The 11,083-nt window shown below is 33.7% G+C and overlaps 1 protein-coding gene across 5 annotated transcripts in view; it reads left to right on the top strand.

The window, feature by feature from the left end:
- Window positions 1–11,083, top strand: part of LOC106883587 (N-alpha-acetyltransferase 60) — a 133,985-nt gene that overhangs the window by 89,940 nt on the left and 32,962 nt on the right. For 3 of the 5 annotated variants that reach the window (XM_052968213.1, XM_014934661.2, XM_052968214.1), the window contains exon 6: window positions 5,146–5,285. In XM_052968213.1, the coding sequence (XP_052824173.1) occupies window positions 5,146–5,285 (140 nt within the window). The remainder of the gene's footprint in view (window positions 1–5,145; window positions 5,286–11,083) is intronic. The other 2 variants (XM_014934662.2, XM_014934659.2) reach the window with 1 other exon arrangement.

The raw sequence follows: 11,083 nt of genomic DNA, 5'->3' as shown, positions 1-11,083 counted from the left end.
ACACACACACACACACACACACACACACACACACACACACACACACACACACATAACTAATATGTCTATTAGCTTTCTTTGTTTCGGAGTATGTTCAATTCTATTTTATTTGCAGACTAATTAAATATTGTATCACTGTTATTGTTCACCATGATAATTAAGTTAGCATTGAGCAGGCTTCTAATACACTGTCTGAGCACACTTGCACCCATCTAAACATGCACACACACACACACACAACACACGCACACACACACACACTCACCCACACACACACACACACACCCACACACACTCACACAAATAGAGAAACCTATTTATCATCTTCTGTTACTTGTTATTGATATAATTTCCATTTTTTAGCTCTCCTCTTATTGTAAGCTATATTCTCATGTGATCTGATACCATACATAGAATTAATGGTCCTGCTTTGAACAACAAATTACTGAAAAGGATACTTAAATTGATGTCCTGTCTCATTTTGTTCTTTTTATGGATTAGTGTCCCTTAAATTATATTATCCAATATGTCCTTTTCTAAGATGGTTGGGTGCAGTTTAAGGAGGATTTAGCTGCTATTTCTTCTAGGCTGAGAAATCACATAGAGGCTTTCCTTCAATGAATCAGCTGTATTGCATTTATTTTACCAACTTGTTGTTCCTCTGTTAGATGTGTTTTGATAAATTTCAGTTTGAACTCATTTTCTTACAGATTATTGAAGTTAAAGTAGTTCAAGATCTAATTGATAGGTGACTACTTCAGGAAACTAGCTTGGCTGGTCATTAGTCATTTACTACAACCTGATCTGGCCCAGACATCAATACCGGTAACGCAAGAGTTACTGAAGCCTTTATCTCCACCCAAATTTTATTTTATCTGTATCAGAGTACTCTGGCAGTTTTCCAGTTCGTACACATTTACAAATGCATAGTTCAAATGTAAGAGTAGTGTAATGGAAGCATAAGCCTGATGCTGTTGATAATGATGATAATGATGATGGTAGTGATAAGGTTGGTCTTTGCATGAGTGTCATTGTTGGTGATGGGAAGGGGTGATGGTGCTGATGATGATGATGGTGATATTGATGGTTGTAATGATTAATGTAATGATGACTGATGATAACAATGACACTGACAAGTGTGGTGATGCTGAAAGTGAAAATTGTTTTTATTTATTTAGTTAGAAAACAAGGTCATTTGTGTTAAGACCTTTGAACACCCAATCGGACTGATGAGATTGATGCATTTGAAGTTTAACCTGAATTTAAGAGGTTGATGCTTATAGGAAAAGTGTGTGCAAAGGAAGGAATTGTAGAGGGATTAGATCAAGCTAAGAAGGGGTTTAGCAAAGTATTTAGAGCAGAATTTGGAAAGTGAGATGCAGCAAAAATAATGTAAGAGGAGAAAGAAGAGAAGGAAGAAGAGGAGTGGGTTCATTGAGTGAACTTGTATAGAGGTGGTAAGTAGCTTATTAGTTGAAAAAAAAAAAGTAGTTATCACAAGAAGAGAGAGTTGTAAGAATCAATAACACATTTGTACTCATTGTAATGTAGAGGTGAAGGAATCTTTAATCTTTGGTGAGTGACTTGTGTGTTTCACATTATCTTCATCCCTATATATGCAAGTAAGACTTCTTGATATGAGTACTGGCTGTGTTTTACTATTGTTGAAGGTGTCTAAATTGTCATGCTGTTATTGGCAGATGTTTTTGAGGTCCTTTAAAGAAGTACTTCAAGCCTAATTTGCATGTGCAATGATGCCTGAGAGGGAAAGGTTAAGTAGGACTGAAAGTCAGGGTTGGGGTTGGGGTGGGGCACCATCTGCCAGTGAGAAAGTTACGAATCTCAGAAGGAAGAGTGTGGCAACATAACTGAATACTGAAGTATATCAAAATTGATAATGTGTGAGTCATTGATGCACACCATGATGAAGCAGTCTGACAAGAATCTTCCTATTCTAGAGATTATTACAGCTGGTTGGCACCCATAGATGGGCAACTGAACTCTGAGATCCTCATTGCAGAAGCAGTTGTGAACATTGTAACTGTTAAGGCCTACTACATTTTCAAGATTTTCAAAGTTTTCAAGATTGAAAAACCACTATGTATGACATTAGGGAGTAGCTCTTCAATAGACCAATCTCAACAGCAACTAATAACATTCAAGGTGAAGGAAGTGGTTGTTTACAATTCTATCGTCTTTAAGATATAAATGACTGTAAAAGAGTAGTAGTTGGCAGAGGCAGAGTGGTTGTCTTTCTTGAGATTAGAACATGCTGATGTGTTTCCGTGAATTAGGATAAACCCTTATAGTGCAAGATTGAAAAATTTGATTGAGGTAAGATTAGCTCAGCGCATACTTTGAGGGTAATACCAGGAGCAGTGTCTGGATTAGTCAGTACGTGGTAATATGGGGATCAGATAAATGTTTATATGTAGTGACTATGTATATGGCAGCAAAACAAGTTAAGTCAAAAAAAAAAAAGAGAGTTTGGGTAGAGTCTTGCATATGTATGCAGTGTAGAACAGAAAGCAAAATACCTGACATGTACTCATATGCCTTTACCTGAAAGAGACATGAATTTGAAGGCTGCAATGCATGAAAATATTGTTTATGCTTGTCTTGCAGCAGGCATTATGATATTGAGTAATCCTCCTCATTGGAGATGGTGGGTAACATTCTCTACATGTAGGCAGTATTTATTAGCTGTACAGCTGCATCACATCTATGAGTTAGTCATAGGGTAGTAAATTTTGGTTGTATGAATGGTCATACTTAGCATTATCATATTACTGTCACTGTTTCAGATGAATGAGAAATTAAATATATTTACTGCCAGGGATAGTCAGAATAAAGACGATAGAGCTTCAACCTGTTAGTTGAATTGAAAGAGTTCTGCAGGAGTCATTTTGGGGTAGACTGATGTGAGGTGGAATCTATCTTAGGAGATCCAGTAAAGCAGAAATTATCATGGTTTGGTAGAAGATCTATTAAGAAATGAGAAAGGGATTATGAGTCAGTGTGTTGGTCAGGAATACAAGTGAAGGGAATGAAATTAAGTCACTGACCTCGATGACTTCTGAAAGAGGTTAGTTGAGATAGATGTTTCCTATAAAGGATAGACCCAGGAAGACATGGGATGAAGTGGTGAGAAAGGATCTTTAGATGGTGGGTCTCACTGAGGAAATGGTAAGGGACTGAGAGATGCGGCGATCTGCTGTACTTGATAAGACATGTCAAGCTAAGTAAAATCACTGTCTTTCACACATACAGGCTTGTCCTTTCAGGTGCTGATGTCACTTAAAAAGCACCTGTGCCTGTGCTGCATTAATGCACCCATGCTGGTGCACATAAAAAGCACCCAGCACACCCTTTGAAGTGGTTGGCATAAAGAAGGGCTTCCAGCCATAGAAACCATGCCACAACAGATAGTTGGAATCTGGACAGCTGCCTGCTAGCCAGCTCCATGTCAAACTGTCCAACCCATACCAGCATGGGCAGTGGATGTTAATGATGATGATGTTCGTTTATCAAATGTTGGTTATTGGAGAAGTTCAGGGAGATTAATATAGAAACTGGCTTCTTATTTAAAAGTGGTGGAGTGAGTCAAGATTAGATAGAATTTCACAGAAATTGCATTAGAATTTGACATGGTATAAAAAAATGAGATGATAGCAGTAATGGCAAAGATAGTGGTGATAATGATTACAGGATGTAATTGAATTACAAGCTATTCAAAGCTCCCTTGGGATGAAACCTATAAGCTGTTGCTATAAACAAGTAACAGTTATGATATATATCAACAAAACCTGTTTTCCTAGTATGTTGAAAAAGAATTTATAAAATGATGTGGAGACCAAAGAGTTATCAAGGTATTTCAGGCAAGCCAACAAACTATTTTTATTTGGAAGATATAAAAGAAGTTCAGCCAAATAATTGATTATGAATTGATCGCTTATCTCCAAGGAATAGACGCTAACTATATTATTTGTTAATGACTTGAATGGATGGTATATTTTTGAAATATTCAATTTAAAGTGTATTAAGTAGATACTTTGGAATAAAAAATGCATTGATTCGTTTCTACTAGCGATGCTTATATGAAACAAAAACTTGCAAGCTGAAAATTGTCCAAAGCAATCTGTCTTGAAAGCTTAAATTTTTACAAGTTGAGTTAAAGAAAAAGATTAGAATGAAGCTAGTAAAACAACAAAAACTAAACTATGAAAAATCCTTTAAAAATTGGCAAATATAGAAAGAGGATTTTATATTTGCTGGAAAATAACATTAACATTTATGTCATTCGCGCAAAAAATGCTTTGTTTTATATCTATGATTAAGTACTACTTTCTTTTTGTTTCTATATCCAACAATTTGATTTGTCTTCTTCAGGTATCAGTTTTTCAAACGTAATTCCTGCCAAATATTAAAGCAACAAACAAATTATTTTAGATGAATACCCATCCATGAAGCTATGGTCACAAATAAAATTTGTTAGTTTTAGGTGTCAGTGGAAGTTATGTAATTACATGAACATAGCTTGGATTTCAACTGCCTTCTAATTTGCAAAAAAATGAAATTAGTGTTCATCATTTTCATCATCATCATCATCTCCACTTTTCCATGCTTGTATGAGTCAGACAGAATTAGTTGTGGCAGATTTTTTTACAGCCAGATGCACTTCTTGTTGCTAGCTTTCACCTGTTTACAAGGAAGGTAATATTTTCTCATGGCCAGATGTTTCTTTCTTGGAAGACTGGAAACAAACCACTTTGCTGGTATGATGATGATGTGCATTTGAGTAAGGGAAACCTGTCAAACCCTGCCCTTCATTACAGGTGTGAGTTCTATACCATCTTAATTTGTATTCTAGTTTCCCATTCTCACCATAAACTTTTTTAATACCAGATTCTGTTTTTTTTTTTTTTTTTGTATGTCTAATTCCTTTTTACCTAACTCAAATCTTAACTGCATAGTTCAATAACCAATATTTGAATGTCAAATCACTATGTATCCCTTAAATACCATCCAGTAAACTCAAATGTATACTTTAATTTTGATAATCAGTCAACAACATATAAGAGTTAAATGTTTCATTTCAGTTCATTCCATGTCAGAATTTCAATTTTCCTTAATACCTTTCTCCAGTGATTACCTTAGTCAGTGTGGAGCATTACTAGCCAAGATCCACCCATGTTTACTTTCTCAACAAATCCTACAAGCTGTACAGAAGTGGCTGCGTCGTTTGCTCAGCAGTTCTTCATATGATTCTCAGGAAAACCATGCAAGTTAACTATCACCCAGTATTTTAGTGTTTCTTAGTTTTTCATTTATTGCTAAAGATCAAATGTTGTGCTCCCTTCTCACTTTTGTTGCACATATTCAGTTTAAAAAATTTTTTTTTTATTTTAGCATTTTAATTTTTTTAAATACACTTTAAAACAATTCATATTAAGTTTATAAATATTTATTTTAAATTAAACTTTTTTTCAAATTTTTGGAACTATTTCATTTCAAATTTGTTGACAATGAACCTATTTCACACTGGCACAAAATTTGTAAAATAAAAACTGTCTTCTCAGTTCTGTAAGTGTTCTGTACAAACCAAATATTGAACTTTCCTCAAAATGTGTAAATAAGGATTTTGCTCTCTATGTTATTGTTATTACTAAATATTAAAAATATATTATTTATTAATAGTAGAAACAGTAATAAAAATAACATTTACATTTATATCTTGTTGCCAGTTACTATTTTTCTTTTTTCCTATGAAACTTAACACATCTGTTTCTTTAATCTTATTTATAAATATATTTATTTAACTTTATTTGTTGTTATATTTTTACAGACTAAGGCATAGATTTAATGTTAATGCTAAATTTATATCTGTTCCTTTTTATGTTGTTTGTATAGATCCAGGTTAACCCTGATCAAAGAAACCTGGTTTTTTTTTGCTTTTTGTATTTGTGATATTATTTTTATGTTGTTTGCTTGTTTTTATTTTATGAATATCTGATTTGCTCACATTTCACCAAGTAAAATATTACACGTTTATTATATTCACTTAGAAATAAATATGTAGGTAACATTTTAAAAACTTGAGAAAATTTATTACTGTATAAAAAATTGAAAATACATTTTTAAAACCAACTAAAAGTGAAAATTAGGGGAAACAAAGACAATAAATGATAAACAATTTCTAAAATATTCAATGTTTCAAATGCATAAGCTTAGAACCATTTAGCAGATACCTGAATTTTTTAGGGTTTATTAATCAAATGGATAAACTAAATTTATATTAGTTAATTCTCCTTCAAATATTCTGAAAAAGACCTATTTGTTATGTGTTGAAATATCTTGCTTTCATTTGAATGTATTTAAATTTTCATTCTGTGAATAGAATTCAAATCATCATATATTCAGAATCAGATATGAAAACAGTATTATTACTTTAAATAACAGTTTCCTATTGAACAAAATTTATTCACTGTGATATCCTTTTCTCTCACATACTTAGTAACATTTGTGAGGCATTGATACAATCTGGTGTTGGCAATGAGAAATATGTATTTGCTGCCAAAATTCTTCAATCAATAATGAAACACTTTAAGATTGAATGGTTTCTGAGCTTAGACATCATTCCAGAAATTTTTCATCAGATTGAGATAAGAGATTGGTCCAGGATATTAGTTTTTTTATTTTTTTATTACAAATGAACTACTTCACTGAATGTGCAGTGTTTGGGGTCATCATACATCAGTATTTATATCTGGCAAATGATTATTGGAGTAAAAGGATGTCTCTCAATATGCCTATATACACTTCTTGAGCCATGGTGCTAGGGATACAATAAATAAAATCAGTTTCTTGAGTTGAGCCCCACCGACTATGACACAACCTCTGCTTCCATTCATGTGGCGTTGGAAACACCTGAAATTCAGTTCCTCACCAGGATGATGCCTGACATAACATCAGCAGATATAAACTGGTTGAACCTGGATCTACTCATACAATTCACAAAATTCCACTCAGCAACGGTTCAAGCTATGTGAGCCCTGGTGAATTTAAGGAACAATTTTTTGTTCTTCGGAGAAATGAAAAGCTTATCCTTATTTTCTCTGAATTGCTTAAGCCCTCTGCCGACAGCTGTCACTGACTCCCTTTAATGCCAACTGCAGCAAGTGGTTGACCTCTGATAGTCTGTGTATGTCTCTGTCATCTTTTGGAGATGTTTTCCTGGCTCTTCTACTTTTAAGGTGGTCATGCTAGCTGCCTGTATTTTTGAAGGATGCACAGTATTGTTCTTGTAGCCAGCCCCATCCTCATATAACTGAACAGTTTGTATGTTTTGTAGCAAAATACTACAAAAATACCATGGAACCAGGAATTGGGACAAATTTAGCAATTTTTTAATTTTTTGTGCTCTAAACTTATGAATTTCATGAAATTCAGAACTACCTAAGACTTTTGATAAAATAATCTAATTAAAGGTATGAATAAGCAAATCTTTATAATCTATTTTAAGCATTTGTTAATGTCTTTATATTACTTTATGTATTGGATTTATTTGAAAACTTTAAAATTATAAAATATAAAAAAATGTGCACTATGGCTCTAAACTTATGGTGGTCACTGTATTTGTTGTGACACCTAGCAATGGGTGAATGTAAAGAAATCTCAAGTTTTATCTCAGCAATTTCATTAATGCTTTATAGTCAGAGGATGTAAAATTTAGATTTTTAAATTTAACTTACCTGCTCAAATTGGGAAGAAATTGTAGCTGTGCAAAAATATCATTCCACTATATAATTTTAGCTTAGGTGAACACCAGTGGGCAGAGGGCCAGCTCTCAGCTAAATCTGTAATAGCATTTCAGTCTCCAGTTGAAGCAATTCCACTTTGATCATATTACTACTAGCTTTGGGGTCAGCATGAATATTACAATTCCTTTAGATTGAAGAAAGCAAGAAGGTAATCACTTCAGTGTGTACCCATTAACACTGAGACATTATGTTTCTTGTAGACATCTTGTCTGAAAATGAATATTCTTTTAACATCTAAGTTATTGCAAACACACCATGTTAGCTATAAATAAGTTCTTACATTAGTACAAGACCACATGTCTGTATGAAATGAATAAATAGTCAATTAAAATGATATTTTTTTAACATATAATTTATTACAAACACATCCTGTTACCCTTAAGAAGATTTTACATTGGTACAAAATCACATGTTTGTAGGAGAGGTGTATATAGTGAATTAAATCAGCTCTAGTGAATGCATAGAACTTGATATTAGATGTTATAAACTCTAATCTGAGGCAGAAGAAGCCAACAGATCTCAACAAGATGTTTGATTTAAGTCTCATTAATATTACTCTTTCCTCTCTCAAAATTGTGTCTATAATAACTACTTTTATTTAAAGAAAAATTGTGGCAGTTAATTAATGTTTACTACATGCATTATTAACTTCTGAGAGAGGAATTTGAAATCAATATTTAGTGAAATAACATTACATATTATAGGCATTTAGTCTATTGTTTTTCTAGTTTACTGTCTTTATGAGAAATGGAACGTTGTGATGCTCATGAATGCCCCAGAGGTACTAGTGGCATAACTAAGGTGAAATGGGTTCAAGTGAGAATTGATATTGCATCATGTTCTAGGCTTGCTAGCAATTTACCTCTTGCTTCACAGTACTCATCATATTGGTGATAACAACAACAGTAATAATGTTTTCAAATTTTGCCACAAGGGCAGCCATTTTGTGGGATGGTATAAGTTGATTACATCGACCCAGTGTTTCATTGGTACTTAATTCATCAACCCCAAAAGGATGAAAGGCAAAAATCAACCTCGGCGGAATTTGAACTCAGAACATAAAGAGAAGAGAAATGCCGCTAAGCATTTCATCCAACATGTAAATGATTCTGCCAGCTTGTCACCTTGATTTCAAATTTTGGCACAAGGCCAGCAATTTTGGGGAAGAGCTGAGTCAATTGCATCAACCCCAGTACTCAACTGGTACTTATTTTATTGACCCTGAAAGGGTGAAAGGCAAAGTTGACTTCAGTGGAATTTGAACACAGAATGTAAAGATGGAAAAAATGTCACTAAGCATTTTTCCCAGTGTGCTAATGATTCTACCAGATCACTGCCTAAATAGTAATAATAATAATAAAGATGGGTTACAGCAAATATTCTGCTCACTACCACAGATTTGCTTGTCAGTTGTTTGACCTTAACTAGTTGAGTATGTCCCTTAGTGGCTGACAATATGTGCATCTCTGATCATGAGCAGAAGTAGATGGGGAGCACCATAGCCATGTGTTGAGAGGAATTCTTTGGGGTTTGAATAATTCACCTCTGGAAACTTGGGTGTCTTGTTCAACATCCTTAAATAACCCTTATTCGGGGACCTTTTGAAAGGGATGGGCTACTCAAACTGAAGAAAATTCTAACTGGGCCCCACCTACAAGGTCATGCGCTGTTTATCTTGATATGAGATCACCAAACCGTGCATATATGGTTGTGATGCATGTGCCTGGTGTACACTTGATAGATGGGTAGTAATGATGCGTATATTGGGCTTCGTATATTTGTACCCCAGTGTCACTTTGATGGCATGCGCTCTTCTCTCACTCAATAATAATAATAATAATAACAATAATTTGGTTGCTAAAAATGAAATAGTCTGATTTGTTTGGAAGGTTGCTAGTAATTTTATTAGTTTATCATTCCTCGCCTCCCCATAAATTTGTGTTTTAGTTTCCCAATACATTGTTTCTGAAATATGATAACTTTTCTACATCAGATTAGAGGGATGCTGGACTAGATTCTGAATAATATTTAGCTTCTCTGGTTTCTCAATTCAAATTCTGCCAAGATCAATTTTATTTTTCCCGCTTCTTCAAAGAAAAGATCAATAAAATAGCTGCTAATAATACACAGGGATTTATTTAAGCAGTTATACCTCTCTCCCCTACAAAAACCAACACACTGTGCCTTAGTAAGAAACCAATATTTTATGTTGGATTATAAATTTCCATGATTTTTTTCTTTTTTATTCTTTTTTATTCTTATTTTTATTGTTTTTTTAGTATGACCTATGATGTTATTTTTATATTAAATCTTAAAATGATATATCTTTTTGCTTTAAAATATTTTTTTAATATTAAACCTCTGTGTGTATGAATAAATCTATTTATGCATGGAGGCATGTATATACATATATATATATTTATGCATGAATGCATGTATGTATGTATTTATGTATGAATGCTGATATGTCTGTTTCTATGCATGCATGCATTTATGTATGTGTGCACAAATGTATAACTACACAGCTAAATATATTAAAAGTTGGCTGCTTAACAACGGACAAGAGTGTGCATCATATATTCTTTTTCCCTATTTTTTCTTTTCATACCTTCATTAAGGGTTTCTTTTTATTCCTATCTACTGTAGAAAATATATACGCAATGTTGTTGATGTTTGCAAATGATATTATCCAAAAAAAAATCATTATTTTCATTGATAAACATCACAGAGAAAAGATATTACTTTTTTGTTTTTTATCCAATATGCAATATTGATCATTGAATTTATTCCCTAATTTATCTAAATTATCAATATATACAAATATTATTTTCTTTTAGATTTCTGTTATCTATCTGTTTGTCTGTCCGTCCGTCCGTCCGTCCTTCCGTCCGTCCATCCGTCCTTCCGTCCGTCCATCCGTCCGTCCATCCGTCCGTCCGTCCGTCCGTCCGTCCATCTGTCTGTCTGCCTATCTATCTATTTGTCTGTCTATTTGTCTATCTATCTATCTATCTATCTATCTATCTATCTGTCTGTCTGTCTGTCTGTCTGTCTGTCTGTCTATCAATCTCACTAGCTAGCTGGCTAGTTAGCTATGTTTCTTTCTTTCTTTCTTTCTTTCTTTCTTTTTGTATGTCTGTCTGTCTGCTTCTCATTCTCTATGTATGTGTGTGTATATATCACCATCATCATCATTCATATATCCTCTTTTCATGCTGGCATGGATTGGATATTTTGACAAGATCCACTGGGTGGGGTGGGGG

This window comes from Octopus bimaculoides, chromosome 5 (assembly GCF_001194135.2).
Source record: "Octopus bimaculoides isolate UCB-OBI-ISO-001 chromosome 5, ASM119413v2, whole genome shotgun sequence".
In the NCBI taxonomy this organism is placed as follows: Eukaryota; Metazoa; Mollusca; class Cephalopoda; order Octopoda; family Octopodidae; genus Octopus; species Octopus bimaculoides.
This window is presented reverse-complemented; position numbering and strand designations above follow the sequence as displayed.